This window comes from Passer domesticus, chromosome 23 (assembly GCF_036417665.1).
Source record: "Passer domesticus isolate bPasDom1 chromosome 23, bPasDom1.hap1, whole genome shotgun sequence".
Taxonomy (NCBI): Eukaryota; Metazoa; Chordata; class Aves; order Passeriformes; family Passeridae; genus Passer; species Passer domesticus.
The window spans coordinates 6,020,688-6,037,008 of record NC_087496.1 but is presented as its reverse complement, the minus strand read 5'-3'; the positions used below and the strand labels follow the sequence as shown (position 1 = coordinate 6,037,008).

Sequence of the window (16,321 nt, the reverse complement as noted above, 5' to 3'; positions counted from 1 at the left end):
GCTCCCCTAAATGGTTTAAGGCACCGTCGTATGAGGAGGCAGGTAAAAACCTACCCGGAGCAGCCCCGGCACGAGTCCCTGGAGAGGCAGGAAGCAGCGGGGGGCTCCAGGCTGAAGCCAAGTCCATTATAAATACATAGAAATTCCACAAAAGGTTTTCCTCCCTCCTGTCCGTGAGTCTGGGCTCAGGCTGCTTTGAGGAGTGTGTGTGGGGCAGCTGCAGGGGATGTGCTGCCTGAGGCCACCGGAGGGCTGGAGTCCTTTGCCAGGAGGTTTGGAAGTGTTGGGAGGAGATCGGGAGCAGTTCACGGATCCTCTGGGACGGCCAAGCAGATACAGGAGTGGCAAGAGGTCAGGAGGGATGTGTGAGGCTCTCCTGGGTGCTGTCCCAGGGGAGGAGAGGTCCTGCTCGAGTCAATGGGACAGGTGGCCCCATTCCTGTAGAGTCCCTTGCTCAGGATTTTTATTACACACCAAAAAAAAAAAAAAAAAAAAAAAAAAAAAAAAAGGGAAAAAAAGGGGGAAAAAAAGGAAAAAAGAGGGGAAAAAATAAAAAAGGGGGAAAAAAAAGAGAAAAAAATAAGAAGCTAAAACCCGAGGTAAAAACCAAATGCCAGCCATCAGAAGGCGCCTGAGCTGCCTGAGCCCTGTCCTGTCACGAGTCCCTCCTCAGTTCAGAGCTGGGATGTCCCTGCCCGGGCTCTGCTCCTGGCTGTCCCCAGCCTCCCTCTGCAGCCACCTCGGGGGTGTCTCCTCTTCGCCTCCCCCTTGCTCCGGGGGGGCTGAACGCCCGAACTCCGGCAGAGCCGGCTCTGAGGGGTGGCCCAGGGCTTCCCCAGGGAGGCAGGGCTGGCTACATGCGGGAGGACGGGCTGGCCAGCTCGTAGAAGAGCAGGTAGGCATCGCTGCTGCGCACGTGGCTCGAGGACATCGGCGTGACGCTGCGGAGAGGGGAAGGGGACAGCTGTGAGCAGCAGGGAGGGGATGCCCTGAGCAGGGCGTCGCTGCTGGCTTGTCCCCCCCGCCAGGCTCACCGGGAGTCGTTGAAGGTGTGCCACTCGCTGGACACGGGGCTCTTGCAGTAGGCTGTGTAGTGTCCCCCCATGGTGGTGCCCGAGTGGTTGGAGACGGCGTAGAGGTTGTAAACGGCGTGGTCTGTGGGGAGCCGGGGGTGCTGCTCAGCCCTGCTGCCCCAAAAAGCGCCAGCACAGAGCCCCCACCATGCCAGCAGCTCCAGGGGAGTCCGTGCCTCCCACCCCTCACGCCTCTGCCCCCCACCAGCTGGGACACGAGGAGCCCGGGGGTCCCCAGGAGCTCCGGGCTGGGGTCAGACCAGGCAGGGTTTGGGACTCACTGCAGCTCTGCGAGGCGAATTCCCGCAGGTCCAGGTCCTTCAGCGGGAAGTTGACGAAGGTGGTGAGTTTGCTGCTTCGTATCCTGGCCTCGGAGAAGCGCTTCAGGTCTGGGGGGTCACGTCAAGGGGCCAAAGGGACAGAGGGGAGCCTGCAATAACCCATCTCTGCCCCCCACAACAGCCCCTGTCCCCATCCCTCTGCCCGAAGGATACGAAGCACCAGGATCTTGGGGAACTTCTGGATGCTGAATTTTTTGGTGCACCTTGTCCTGGCTTTGCAGCGACAACACGTCTGTGGGAGAAAACAGCACAAGCGGGAGGGTGAGGGCGCTGCCCACAGTCCTGGCAACACAAGCACGGAGGGGAAGGGGCCCAGCCTGCCCCAGGGAGCCCCCAGCCCCGTACCGGTTTCTCATCCCCATCCAGCACGTCCTCTTTGGTGAAGAGCCGGAGGCAATCCATGAGCGTCACCTCCCCGTAGCTTTTCTGTGGGGGTACAGTGATGGTTAGGGACAGGCAGCGTGGGACAGGGATCAGTGGGGCTCCCTCACTGTCAGAACCCAGAGCATCTCTCTGGATGCCCTGGATGTCTCAAAGCCCTGGCAGGGGCTTGGAGACCCTGGCAGGAAGCCAGAGACACCTGGAAATTTGATCTTAATCCATGGAGCAAATTGCCAACCTTATATAAAGAATTACAGGCCACAAAAGTTTAAGTAGCACGGTAGTAGCAATCACAGGGTGAAGGGAAAAATTTTGGAGCACTGTACAGGGGGGTTTTGTATGTTGTACAGGGGGGTTTGGAATCCTGTACATGGGGGTCAGGAGTCCCAAGATGGAGGGATTTGGGCGTGCCCTGTCCTCCTTCTTTCTTCTCCCTGGTATCCATGTTCAGGATGATGTTGGCACGTGTGGATTGGTTCATGGTGAAGGTGCACTTGCCAACAAGGGTGAAAAGTATTGGAAATAGAAGGTAAATATCTTATATGTAGTTTTTACTATAAAAGTGACCCCATGGGCGGGAGAGAGTGCCCTTGGCTGTCTTGCTGATCAGACCTCGGCTGGACAGACAGAAAAACTTTGTAGACAAGGAACAATAAACTCAACTGAAGACCGAAAAGCAAGAGTCCAGACTCCTTCTTCAAAGCACGGCCTGCCCAGAACCACCTTTTCCCGTGCTGGGGCAGAGACAAGTGACAGCTGACCCCGACACCTCACCTTGGGGATGGGCAGGGACAGGTCCCAGAAGGGGTCGAAGGCCGTGGAGCAGTAGCCACACTCGCTGCAGGTCAGAGAGCTCTTCAGCTGCCCAACGAAGAGGTCTGGTGGGGTGGGACAGAGCAGGGTGAGAGCCCTGGTCCCCCCCTCGCCCCCAGCCCAGCCCTGCCCTCCCTTCCCAGCCCTGCTCACCGCTGATGCGGCTGTCCTCCCTCTCCTGGTACCTCCTCCACATCTGCCGGCTCTTCTCGTCGTCACTGCAAGGGTGGGGACACAGCAGGCACTGAGCATGGCCCGGGGGACACCAGCCCCGCCGCCCAGCCCAGAGGACCTGTGAGGTCACTGTCCCCGGGCTGGCCTTGCGGGCAGTGCACTCTTCTGGGGCCTGTGAGGTGCCAGCACTTACGGGAGGTGATCCAGGGTGTCGGTGCTGGCCCGGGGCCGCACCAGCACGCGGTTCACTTCGCTGTGCAGCCCGTCCAGCAGGAACCGCAGGAACTCCTGTGCATCCTGCTGGCTGCAAGACACGGGGCACGGCCGGTGAGAGGCGGCAGGGGGCTCAGCTCCCCCCGCCACCCTGCAGCCACCCCCCCTTACTTGTAGCCGACGAAGCGTGGGGCGTATCTCTGGATCTGCGTCTTGAACTCGGAGGGGCTCACGCTCTCGTTGGGGGATGAGGTCCAGAGCAGCTGAATCAGCTTTGCAAACTCTGCAGGCAGACAGGCAGGTCAGCAGAGCAGGTGGCACGGCCATGCCCCCGTGGGGACAGCTCAGGGCCACACTCCGGGGTCTCACGGCTGGGCAGCCCAAGGAGGAGCACGGAGCTCTGGGCGGGGGTCCCGCGGGATGTGGGGCGTCGCAGGGATGTGCTGCAGGAACTGCTGCAGGAATTGCTGCAGGGAAGCCCCCGGGGGCCGGGCTGGGCAGTTACCTGAGATGAGCGCCGTGCGCATGCGGCTGTTGTTGTTGAGGTCCCGCAGGTACTGGTTCTGCAGGCAGTAATCCCGCAGCTCCTTGGTGTTGCTCAGGCACTGCAGGATGGAGTTCATGAAGCACTGGGGGAGGCACAAGAGAAAACCATGGCAACGGGAAGCACAGGGAGGCAGGCCGTGGCAGGGGGACACCTGGGCTGGGCACAGGACAGGGGAAGCTTCTCCCCAGGCAGCGCTGTGGGCAGAGGGGTGCAGGGAGCTGCCAGGGTGGGGAGTTGGGGGTGAGGTGAAGGGACAGGGCTCCCCCTGCCCCACAGATGTGAGCCACAGGGCTGGGGACACACTCACCGTGTTGCCGAGGTTCCGCAGGCCGGTCAGCCCCTGCACGGCCTTGGAGCTCTGCAGAGAGAGGGAACAGTGCTGGGAGGGTGGCGGGCTGGCCATGCCTGTGGGCAGCCCAGCGAGGCCATGGTGCCACAGTCCTGCCCCTGGAGCAGACGCTCAGGTGCAAGGAGAGGCCCCATCCCGCTGTGACATCATGGGCAGAGCCAGCACCGAGCAGCTCTGTGGGCAAGGACCTGGTGACAAAGCATGGCTGGCCTGCCCTGTCCTGCTGGCCCAGGACTGTGCACAGGGCTCAAAGTTCTCCCTGCCTGGCAATGCTTTTGCCCCATGCCCTGGATTGCAGGTCAGGGCACTGCCTCCCCTGGGGACACCGGGGCATGGCAGTGCCCTGTGCCTGCTGCGTGCTGCAGGAGGAGCACAGTGCCCTGTCACTGCCTGCCTGCCTCGTGCTGGGTGTCCATCCCCGCCAGGACACCCTGCACAAGCGCAGCCCAGGCTTTGGCACAGCTGTCTGGCAGGATAAAGTCCACCTGGGAAAGTGCAAGCCCAGCCCTGTGACAGCCAGCCCGGGGAACAGGGCTGTGTGCCCAGTGGTGCCTTCCCAGCCCTGCCTGTGCTGCACCTGTGCCATGGGGTGGCAATTCCAGGTGCTCCAGGTGCTCCCTGAGCTGGGAAAGCAAAGATGGGCATGGGCAGCTGGATGCTGGGGCTGGGAACCATCATCAACCTTTGCTGGAGAGACCAAGAGCACAGAGGGGTTTAGGGGTGCCAGCACCCCTCTCCCAGCATGCAGGACAGGATGCTGGTGGGGGGCACTGGGGGAGCCCTGCACTGGGGAGCAGCAGGAGGAGCCTCCCCGAGCAGGGTGGGGGTCTCAAAGGGCCTGCAGGGGCAGACTGCTGGTGGTGCTTCCCCAGATGCCCAGGATTTAAGGATCCTCAGGCAAACACCCCAGCTGCCCACCTGAGCCTTGAGGAGGAGGAGAGGAGGCGAGAGGAGGGGAGGGGGCCCAGCAGCTCCGAAATAGCAGCAGCTGGTGTGTGTGTGGGAGGTGCTGAGCACCCAGCCCTGACAGCAGCCCAAAATAACCCAGATCCAGTTACACGTGCTCCTTAGCGACGGCGCAGGCATCACCCACCACGGCAGGGACCAGTACCAGCAGGGACCTGGCCGCCCTGCGTGGGCACACGTGGCCCTGCCGGACTGCCCGGCTGCCCTCTGTGCCATCGGGTGCCCCCACAGTGCCCAGAGCACAGGGGTGTCCCCAAATGGGGCTGCCCATGGCTGTCAGTGCCAGGGGGGTGCTGTCCAAAAGTGCCAGGTGCCTTCTTGGGCTGGGGGCAGGCTCGGTTGGGCACAGGGTGCCAGCAGGATGTGACAGGTCAGTGCCACGCCACGGCTGGAGGAGCTGGCCTGGCTCCTGAGCAGATGGCAGTGGGAGAGGTGAGCCTGTGTCCCAACAGCCCACAACCATCCCTTGGAGGATCTGAGCCCCAAGGCTCTGCTCGTGTCCCCACCACTACCCCAGGGAAGGTCACGGTGCCAGGGGCAAGCAGCACCCCCCAGGAGCTGCCCCAGTGTGCCCCAGCCATGCCCACCAGGACGTGCTTGTCCAGTTGCCCTGGCTGGACAGCCAGGAGGGACCGGCCAGTCCTGCCCATGTGGGTTCAAACCTCCCCACAGATCCTGCCTTCCGCCACAGCCAGCTCCCAGGCTGTCCTCCCAGAGCCTGGAACAACCCCAGGGGCGGGCAGGGGTGAGGAGGGGGTGTCAGGTGCTCCCCTAGCGTGGCACAAGCCCTGTGTGCACCGAGGTGTTATTTCCCCCTCTGGATTCCCCTCCCCTGGGTGACTCAACTCCAGCTAATCCCCCTCTCCCGTACAGGGCTTTATCTAGGACACGACATGCTCAGAGGCGCTGAAGGAGAGCTGGCTCACGCGGCGCGGCTGGGGACTCCCCGAGGCTGCACCGCAGGACGGGGACAAGGCACAGGCGATGGGGACAGGGGACAAGATCCTGACCGTCCTGCCCCATGCAGCTCCACACGCCAGGAGCCTGTTGGGGCAGCAGGAGGACCAGAGCAGCCAGACTTACATAAGTGCTCAGACCTTGCCCTCCTTGCCCCTTGCTCTGCCATCCCTGCGGGTGAGATCTGTCCCGGCGCTGTGGCTCTGGGGACAGCCGAGTTCACTCCCATGGCACTGCCAAGGGGCTCAGCGTGGCCAGCAGACCCTTCCTTGTGGTGGGACACGAGGACCCGGCCAAGGTCACCGCAAGGGCAGGGCTGGCAGGGGAACCCAGGTGTCCTGACACGTGCAGTTCACCTGCTCCCTGCCATCCTGTGGGACACCGGGACACGCCGTCCCCACGGGCAGCAGGGAGGGCACCCACCCCCAGGCACCCCATCCTCGCCCACGGGGGATGGCACAGGGCACTCCACGCTCCCCAGGTGGGCAGGGGGTGCCCCCTTCTCTGCCCCCCAGCCGGGGGGTGGGCGCTGCGGGCATCTCGTACCTTGGTCTTGTTGAGGACGAGCCCGACGAAGGTGGAGACCAGCAGGGACCCTGGCATGGAGGTGCGGGGCCGCAGCTCCTTGTGAAGGTCGGGCAGCGCGGGGGGCTCCTCGGGCAGCGTCACCGTGTAGGAGTCCCTCATGGTGGCCCCGGCGGGCACCGCAGCGCGGCGGGGAGCAGCCGCGGGGAGCCGGGGGACACCGGCCGGGCTGCCCTCACCCGGGGCCGGCTGCAGCCGGGGGCGCGGGGTCCGGCGCGGAGCCCCCCGTGCTGGGCGAGCGGGGCCGGAGCCGGTGCCGGCTGCGGGGCTGACGGCACCTGAGCGCCTCTGACATCAAATGGGTGGAGAGGCGGCGGCCGGGCTCGGTGACGGCTCGGTGACGGCTCGGTGACGGCCAGCCCCCGCGCACCGCGTGGTACAGCGCGCCCGGAGCCAGGGGGGCCCGCGAGGGGCGGCTCTGCCCCGGGGACACGCTCCGGAACGGGGCGGTGACATCGCCCCGGCTCCGGGGGGCTGCGGGGGACAGCGGTACCCCCTCGGCATCGCTCTCAGCGCTGCCGTACCCCGACACCGGCACCGTGCGCGCACCGCGGGGGCAACGGGGATTTGGGGAGAGGCGGCAGATGGAGGAGCGCCTGCCCCCCCCAGTGCTCCCCCCTGCTCGCAGCTCGGCGTGCCCAGGGCTGGTGGCACCGGCAGTCCGGCCCCGGGCACGCTGTGCTCCGGGCAGGCACTGGGCAGGGAGCGCCGCTCCCCAGCCGGGGGTCGCTCGCCAAAATTGCCTTGGTAAAAGTGGGACAATCCCACAGCGTGCCGGGTGCAGGGGGTGCCTGTACCCAGAGAGGGGCTGCGGGCTGCCAGACAGGGTTGTGGGGCTCCCGGGCATGTGCCTTTCCTGCAGTGCCAATGCCAGGTTCCCAGGCAGTGACATTTTGGGGGAACCCCCCTCTTTGGGGGATGCATTAGCGCTGAGCTCAGAGGACATTTCAGGGCCTTGCGCTGGGGAAAAACCCCCCTCAATTCCTGCGTGGAGCAAAGACCCCACCTGGTGTCTCCCCTCGGTAAACTGAGGCACGGCACGGGCAGGGCTCCAGCTCTTCTCCTGCAGCAAGGGCAGATGCGGGGACTGGCAGGGAGCCCGGGTGTCCTGCGTCCTCGTCCTGCGTCTCCCGCTGCTTCACCCCTCTGACCGCGGCAGGACGAGCTCCGGAGCCCTGCGCCTGCTCTGCGTGCCCAGGTGTTTCTCTGCCTGCTCAGGGAAATTTCCATGGGCAGCCAGGGCAGGGAGTGCGGCTGGGCTGCTCTGACAGAACCACAGCCTCCAACCTCACTGAGAAGGCTCTAAGCAGAGCCTCCTTTGCTCCTCTGGAGCCCCCAAAACACCCCCATCCACAGAGGGGCTGCTGAATCCTACTGGCTGCAGATGCAGCCTCCCTGTCAAGCAGAGCTCGGCACAGCCAGCGGAGGGGCTGGCTGGGGACGGAGGGAGGGGAGGGAGGAAGGGAGGCAGGACTATTTTTGGCACCAGCAAAAATATCTGAGGAGGCATCTTGCAGCGTTATTCATCTGCAGGGCTCTTTTGCATCACAACGGGAGGGCTGTCGTAACCGCGGCCTGCGCGTGCTCACACGTGTGTACATGTACACACCCCGCGCTGTGTACGGCGTACACACACGGGGACACGGTGTGCACGCCGGGGCACACGCCCTACTGCCCTGCCTGGGTGCCCTGCCATGCCCAGGGACACAGCCCGGGCCTCCAGGCTGTGGCACAGCTCCCTAAAATCCAGGGCTCCTGCCAGCGTGGGTGGCACCGCGGGGGCAGGATGGGCACAGCCAGCCCCGAGCTGTGCAGGGAGCTGGGACAGCTCTCCCCGTGGGGATGCACCGTGCTGGCCCAGCCGGTTCCATGGCGAGAGGGCGGATCAGCCACATCCCGTGTTGAACCTCGTGCCCTGGTGACATGGAGCGCCCCGGGCCAAGCACCAAATTCCCCTCCAGCCAGCAGCATGCAGGCTCTGAGGGCGAGAGAAGGGGACACCCGGTGGGATGGCATCACCCCGAGCAGGTCCCTGCCCTCGGCTGGCCCCTCTGCAGCGGTGACCTTCTGCCGCGGGCAGAGGTTGCCACGGGCCCGGTTGGCACCGCGGCAGCAGGCAGGGCCAGCCAGCCCTGGCTGCGGGCCAGGGACGTCAGCTGCTCAGGATGGGACTGCGGAGAGCTGCCGGCGGTTTGGTGGGTGGCCCTGGCCTTCTGACCCTATGTACACCCGGGGTGGTTAATGGGCCGGCACAGCTCCAGTCCTGCCCCTCAGCAGACTGCCCTTCCCGGGAGCCAGCACGGCCCTGCAGCTCCACAGGCACAGCCCCCCACTGAAATCGCACCTTCACACACCTCCCTTTGCCGACAGGGTAAACTGAGGCACGAAGTGATGGTGAGGGTAGGGACACACGGAGACACCCTCACTCCTGGCTGCAAACCCCTCTGGATGGTGGTTTCTGTGGTGCAGACGCAGGAGGCGGCGGTGGAAAAAGGGATGGGAGGAGGCGTGGGGCCAGCCCCGCTGTGGCCTGGCTGCGTCAGGAGCGGGTGCTGCTGACACTGCCCTCGGGGCTGGGCAATGGGGCAGAACGGATGGCAGCTCCGGGGCTGCAGCCTGCGCTTGTTTCCGGCACCTGGCACGGCCGCAGGCACCCAGCTCTGGTTTATGATCGGGACATTTGCTTCCCAGCTTGGGAAAGGGAGGGAATAAACCACAGCAGTGGAAAATAGCAGGTGTGCCCATCAAAGAACCGAGGAAACCTAAGCCAGTGTCACTGACCCGGCCTGCCCTGGCATGGCTGTCCGTCCCAGCGCCCTCTGCCACCTTTGGCACACATCAGCCTGGGCTGTGTTCACCTGCAGACTGTGGGTTGGGACTTGCACTGCTGTCCCACAGGCACCCCATGGGAGCAGGCTGGCACCCCACACAGCAGTGTGTGGGCACATGGGGTGGGGAGCCTACAGTGGCAGTGTCAGCTTTAGCGACAGCCAGTGGCTGCAGCAGCTGCTGGATCCCCCCTTGGTGCCCCCCAGCAGGGCCTGGTGTGGGAGGGGGAGGCAGGAATTCCCTTCCACTGCCCTGACTCCCCAGCCCGCTCCCTCACCCCTGGATTGGGGGCCAGGCATGAGGCAGGTGGGCACAAGGGGCTCCACACCACGGCAGGGCACTGCTGAATGTGGTTCTGTGGGGGAAGGCACTGGGGAAGGGGCACAGGGAGGGATGTGGGGGCACTGGCTTCAAATGGAAAAATTGCTGGGGGATTCTCTTCTGCTTCCCTGTGAGCAGGACAGGACTTCTTGTGGTTCGGCGGGTGGCAGTGGGACAGAGATGCAGGAATGCAAAGGGCAGGTCAGACCATGGGGGAATGGAGGGTGACTGGAAAGACAGCGGGAGACAATGCAGGCAGAGCCTGGCCAGATCTTGGAAGGAAACCTGAGTGGAAAATTACCAGGCTGTTCCCCTGCATGGGCAGCGTGTGCCGTGCCTGCTCCCGGCCCGGGCTGGGGCTCTGGGGACGCTGCAGCACCGACAGGGACGTGGGGCACCGAGCACCTGCCAACACGTGTGGTGCTGCCCAGAGCAGCACTGCCATGGGGAACCCCCTGCTGCCGCACAGGCTGGGGCACAGGGCCCCAAACTGGCAGCAGTGCATGGTGCCAGCGAACTGGCATCGCTGGGCACCGAGTCACTGTGGCAGAGCCAGCACCAGCCAAACCAGCTGTGCCAGCAGGATGAGTGCCCAGCCTGCTCGTGTCACCTTCCCTATCTGGGATGAGGCAGCAGGAAATCCTCGTCAGCCCCACATGGGGCCAGAGCCATCACCTGCTGTCACATGCACGCAGCAAGCGCGGCGGGCACAACCCCGGGCACAGGCTGATCCTCCTCCTTGGGGAGCGTGCCCTGCGAGCACAGCCCCTCAGAGGACACCCTCCCACCCGCACATGGCTGCCTCAGCGGCTCCAGCAGGGACTGCTGCGCCAGCAAGGGCATCGCAGAGGGTCACACGCAGAAACCGAGGCACGCAGCAGCACACTCAGGTTCCCAGGCCGAGCACGGGTGCCTCGGGCTCCTCAGCTCACCCACATCCCCCCCTAAGCACAGCTGTGTCCCCCACCCCCGGGCAGCCCCGCGTACCGTGGGGTCCTGGCAGGACACGTCGCAGGGCTCATCGCTCCTCTCGCAGGGCTGGCTGCCACAGCGGGTGCCCGACGGCGGCAGCGTGGCCTGAGAGGGGCTCAGGTGGCCGGTGGAGAGGCTGCCGTGGTGGCTTTTCCTCCCGTAGCTGTCCAGGTAGCCACGGACATAGTCGGAGTGAGCGGCAGCCTGGTAGAGACCCTGCAGGTTGCCGAGCTCCGGCCGGGCGTGGGCGCTGGGCAGGTAGGCGCTGTCGGAGGTGTGCAGCCCCGAGAACTCCCGCGCCAGGTCCGAGTGGCTGATGGATTTGTGGCGGCTGAGGGGCGCTGCGGAGGGCAGGTAGCCCGTGGGGCTGCCGGGGCTGCCGGTGAAGGTGTAGCAGGCGCCTCCGCTGAGCCCGGCGCCGGGCGGCCGCGGCTGCGTGCGGAGGTACGAGGGGCTCAGGCGGATGCTGGGGTCGGGGTACAGGCGGCCGCTGTCATAGCCGCTGGTGGGGGACAGCCCCCCAGCGTGGTGGTAGCGGGGGGAGGGCAGGTAGCTGGCTTTGAAGCCGATTTTGTCGCTGTCCGCGTAGGCAGTGGACAGGGTGGATCCATAGGAGCTGTAGGAGCTGTAGCCGCTGGGCACTTTGCTGTAGGTGCTCTCGGCGTAGCGGGAGGAGTCCACGTATCGCTTCAGGGTGGAGGAGAGCTGGGACATGCTGCAGGCTGGGGCTCAGCAGGCTGTCCTGGAGGCATCGGCTGCAAGGGAAGAGCCCAGGGATCAGTTCCACAGGCCCTGCTCAGCACCGCAGGGCACCCAGCAGCTCCCACCCAGCAGCTCCTGCCTCGCCTGGAGATCCCGGGAGACAGAGGGGATCCAGGGGCTGCTGGTGACAGTGTGGCCACGGCTCCTGCCACCTGCCAGCCTTCCTGGAGAGCCTGGAACAGCAGGAGCCGGCTGGCACTGCCACCCCCATGCCCCCACGCACCACAAACCACAGAAGGGAGCCCCTGGGCACAGCCAGACACACCCAACATCCCCATAAACACCGAGGAACTGCAGCAGTCACCTCTGCCCCAGCCCTGGCATCCCTGCCACACCATCCCATGGCTGTCCCACTCTTGGGGCTAGAGACACATCCCCAGTGTCTCCTCCAGGTGGGAGGCAGTGGCCTGGTCACAGGATGATGCTCAGGCCCAGCTCTGGCTGGGACAGGCAGTGGGATGGGCCCATCCAGCCAGACCAGCACCCTCCTCTGGTTACTCACAGGGAGTGCTGGGGCTTGGCAAAGGGCTAGGCATTTCAGTGAGAGGGAAGCTGAGGCAAGGCCAGCATCTGAGCAGCTTTCCCATCTCCCTGCCGTGGCTGTGCCCTGTGTGCCCCCACCAGTAACTCAAGCCAAGTGTCCTCCTGGTGAGGTGGCAGCCGTGCCCCTGCCAGCTGGGCAGAGCCAGCACTCGGTCCCCACAGAGAGCTGGTGGCTCCCACACAGGGCAGGACACAGAGACAGGGACAGAGGCCCCCAGAGCACACACAGAGCCAGCCCGGAGCAGGGACAGGGCAGTGTGGCAGCCCCCAAACACGGGCTGTCAGGAGTTGAGGGGAGTTTGCCCTCAGCACCCCGGCTGGCAGGCTGATGGCTGGATCCCTACCTGTGGGTGGCACTGGGGCAGGCAGGACCCAGCCGAGCTCCTCTGCCCTGGCGCTGCCGGTGCTCAGCTCCCGGGGTGACTGGTGTCCCTTCCCTGGCAGGACAGTGGCTCATGTGGCTCGGAGAGTCTCCAGTCACCCGGGAGATGACCCTGATTCAAAGGCTTTTCCCAGCCCAGCCGGGGCGGGCTCTGGCCCTGCTCCAAGCCAGGAGGTGCCGGAGTCTGTGCCTGGCCCGTCCCTCGCAGCACCGAGGGTGCACCCGGGCTTGGGGACGGGCACTGGACGCGACACGAGGAGCCACCGCGGGTCACTGCCAGCCTGGCCCTGGGGGACACAGCCTCCTGCTCAGAGCCCCGTGGAAACGCCCCGGGAATGCTTCTAGGAGGGGGTGGTGAGAGACAGCAGCAGCCCTCGTGGGCTCCTGGCGGGCAGCCTGGCTTTGCAGCCAGCCGGCTGCATCCCGGGAGCTGCTTCAACTGCCCGGGGAACAGCCACCCCACCGCGGAGAGGGAAATATTTACGAGCAGCAGCGAGGTGGAGCGCACAGACCTGTTTGGGGACGGAGGCTGAAGGGTGAATAATCTGCTCCCGGGCAAGGGCGCCACGAAACACCCGGCTCGGCTCTTCCCAGCCCCTCACCGGGAGCGGGGCTCTGCCGGTCGGGATTTGACATGGACAGTGGGGAATTTCGCTCACAGGGAGTGGGACCCCAGCCAAGAGACTGGCACTGGAGTGCCAGGATGGGAGTGACGGAGCCCCTGGGCTCCCCGGGAGCACATGCCTGGCTGCCTGCCCTGCTGGGGCACGGAGCAGCCTGGCACAGCGGCTGCCCCTGCTCCCCATCCTCCTCGCCAGCAGAGATGATCTTGGCTTGGGACGGTGCCAGGACAGCCCCACGCCATCATCCCCTGCCAGGTGCCCACGCTCTCTCCTGGCACCAGCAGCATCAGGAGAGCACCAGTTTGGGAAGAGGAGGGCAGCAGCAGCTCCTGGCAGCAGGACAGGTCTGCACAGGGCAGCACCTGCCCCGGGGATGCGGAGCAGCCGATGGAGGGATGCAGGGTCAGGAGCGGCACCGGCCCCAGACACCGGAGCTATCCCTTCCTTGGGAGGAGAGGCCTTACCATGGAGCAATGTCACATCTGCCAGGCTTGCCTGTGCTTCCAAGTCCCCATGTCACATCCGAGCGGACCCCAGGGCGGCGGGAGAGCTGAGCGTGCCAGGAGCCCGAGGAGCTGAGGGGGTGTGAGAAAACCCCGGTTCCTCCCAGCGCTTCCTGGGCTGCCTGGCCCCTCCCTACCCGTCATTGTGCTGAGCTTTCCTGCTGCCTGGCAAAGCCCTGCGGCCGGCACGGCTGACTCAGGCCTCCTGCACCCTCATCATCCTCCCGGGGTGTCAGGGGAAGCTGAGGCACAGGAATGTCCGGTCTGCGCTCACGGGGACAGGCAGGAGCGGTGCCACCAGATGGGAGAGGGACACCACAGGGATGCTCGGGGCACTGGCAGTGCTGCCCTGGCCTTCCCTGGGAATCTCAGCTCAAAGCGAGGAGGCAAAACCTTCACTCTGGAGGCAGAGAAGCAGAGCCCTGCACTGTCCCCATTTGCTGTCCTGCCCGTGCCCAGTGGCAGGTGTCCCCTCCGTCCTGCCCGTGCCTGGTGGCAGCTGTCCCCCTCGGCGGCCACGGAGCCCCAGAGCGGGCTCAGCTCAGCTTACACAGCGCTGGCTCCATCCAAGGTGTCACAGCACAGCTGCTTCTCGCTTACGCAGGCTTGGAGCTGTGTCCCCTGTCCCCTGAGACACAATGTCCCAGCCTGGAGGTTACGTGGGAGCTCCCAGGACTCTGCTGAGGCAGAGAGGGGACCCTGTGTGAGGCACTTTGCACGCTTCAGGGTACAAGTGCTTTGAGGTTGAGGGGCTCTGTGTCCAGCTGAGTGGGGTGGGACAGCCTCCTGCCCATTCCCCAAGGGAAACAAGGCACAGAATCCTCCAGGTATCCATTTCCCTCTAGGAAGGGTGACCCCAAGCAGCCCTGGGGGGAATGTGCCACAAATCATTCTCTCCCTGGAAGGGAACGGAGTGACCCTTGTTGACAGATGGGGACTGCAGTGCCTCTGTCACAGCCCAGCTCCTGCGTTGCCCCCAACCACTCCCACCCCCCAAAGCGACAGGCCTTGCCCAAGGTGACTCACCCAGCCAGGGCCAGCCTGGCCAGGGCCCTTCCCCTGCCAGCCCTGGACCTGAGAACCCCCCAAGCTCACCCCACATGGCCGCAGTCACTGCCCTGACCCCGCTCTGTGCTGCTGACACATCCCCACCCTGCTGCAGAACCTGCTCCCCCCCCCAGGCAGCAAAACCACGAGCCCACCGGGGACCCTGGCGTAAGACCCAGGGCATGAGATACTGCTTTGAGGCCTGTGGGTGGCAAAACAAAGAAGGGACCCTCGGGCAGGTGGCACTGCCCACACCGGGGGACCAGGAGGGCGCCGGGGAGGGCTCAAAGCCAGGATTTTGCGTGTGAACTTGGAACCTTCTCCCTGGAGAGAAACCTCTCCCCCGTGGTGTTATCCAGCTGAAGGAAGAGGGGGACAGTTTTGTCTGCCTCCGTGTCCCCCTCCCGGGGCGGTGTCCCCACCTGCACTCACCTGCATGTGGCGCGGGTGGCCGATGGCTGCTCAGGGTGACCAGCCAGGCATTTGGTGATGCCCTCGGGGCTGATCCTGCCTCCTTGGGGAGCTTCCCCCCGCACCGGAGATGGGCGATGCGGAGATGGGCAGCAGCCGAGCCCTTCTCAGGGGACAGGACACCCCCGGCTCAGCCCCTCCACCCGGGGAGGGAGCGCAGTGGCCGGAGGGGGCCGAGCCCGAGGGCTGTGGGGCCACGTAAAAACACCACCGCAGAAATTCAGGGCTCAGGTTACCAGCCAGATAAATATAGTGTCTTTATCTGACCTCACAGGGCGCTGAAATGCTCCTCTCGCATTCCAGCTTGGGGAGGCTTAAAGGGGACGCGAACCCGGGGGGGCTGGTGGCCCACGGCAAGGGGGTGCCAAGAGGGGAGGCTGCGGGGCAGAGGGGGCTGTGCCAGTGGAGAAGGAGGACGGAGGGTAAGCGTGAGGAACGGAGAGATTTGGGGCGGGAGGCCGAGGTCCAGGAGGGAAAGGATAGAGGGAGGGTTAAGGGAGGGAGCGGGAGGGGGGCACACGGCTTGGTGTGGGGGGAGGGAGGCACAAAAAAGGGGTGGTCGAGGCTACCAGCAAGGTCTGGAGTAGAGCATCAGGGTGAGGGGAGGAGCTGGAATGGGTTTTGCCTGCTGTGGGGTGAGCTGTAGGGAGAAGAGCCCCCTAAACCTTCAGCAAAGGTGGGCGTGGGGCAGCTGGCGTGGCATGGCCACCCCTCGTGGATCCATGGGGACACCGGGACGCCTGACCCGCCCAGCCTACGGCACCTGCGTGGCCGTGACTCAGCGAGCACCTGCCGGGGATAATGGGGAGGGATGTAATTAGGGTGGCATCTTCCTCCCTCCCTCCTGTCTGGCTCCAGCCCTTAAACAGGGAGGGACGCGTCGGGGCGTCGCTCTGGGAGGTGGCGCAGGGTCACCAATGGTGTTAAGGGGTGGTGGCAGTCTCCTGCTGGTGGCTCCTGGTGCCAGGGTGGTGTCTTGACCCTGGGCAGGGCAGTGTATGTACACAGGAGCCCTTGGCAGCCCCCCAGGCAGCGTGTGGGCACGGGGGCTCCAGCAGGACCCTGGTGTGACGGGCACAGGAGCTTTGGGACACGTGCACACCCAGCCCCGCTCCCATGGCCACTTCCATCCCTGGCAATTCCCTCCCCAGAGGACGGATGGGCCAGCACCAGGCCTGGTCCCCTGCTTTGCCTCCCTGCCACCACCGTGGGCAGTAGGTGACCTCTGGGATGGAGCTGGGGGTTTAGAGACTGGGATGGGGACAACGGGTCTGGGTCCAGGTGGGCAGGAGGGGGTTGCCCTGCCCAGGAAAGTCGAGTCTTGCCCCTCTGCCTGCTTCTCTCCCACAGACACTGGGGTGCTGGAGGCACAGGGGGGTTGCCTGGGGGGCTGTACCCCTCGGCAGGGTCCTGGTGCCCAGCCCCACACAGCCCTTGTCCCCACCACCGCACACACGGGCGCCCATGGC

The 16,321-nt window shown here is 65.1% G+C and overlaps 1 protein-coding gene across 2 annotated transcripts; it reads right to left on the bottom strand.

Annotated features, from left to right (window-relative positions):
- Positions 1–719: 719 nt before the first annotated feature.
- USP2 (ubiquitin specific peptidase 2) lies at positions 720–12,269 on the bottom strand. 2 transcript variants are annotated; one of them, XM_064397714.1, is made up of 13 exons: positions 12,171–12,269; positions 10,537–11,276; positions 3,850–3,900; positions 3,501–3,624; positions 3,167–3,278; positions 2,976–3,086; positions 2,762–2,826; positions 2,570–2,673; positions 1,760–1,840; positions 1,568–1,646; positions 1,355–1,462; positions 1,035–1,155; positions 720–941 (listed from the first exon to the last, which is right to left on the bottom strand). In XM_064397714.1, exons 2-13 carry the CDS (start codon positions 11,233–11,235, stop codon positions 854–856), a joined length of 1,743 nt encoding a protein of 580 aa, XP_064253784.1. In that variant the 5' UTR covers positions 11,236–11,276; positions 12,171–12,269; the 3' UTR covers positions 720–853. The 2 variants fall into 2 exon arrangements, with proteins under 2 accessions (XP_064253784.1, XP_064253785.1); XM_064397715.1 differs by lacking the exons at positions 10,537–11,276; positions 12,171–12,269 and adding an exon at positions 6,361–6,755.
- Between the last annotated feature and the right edge of the window lie 4,052 nt (positions 12,270–16,321).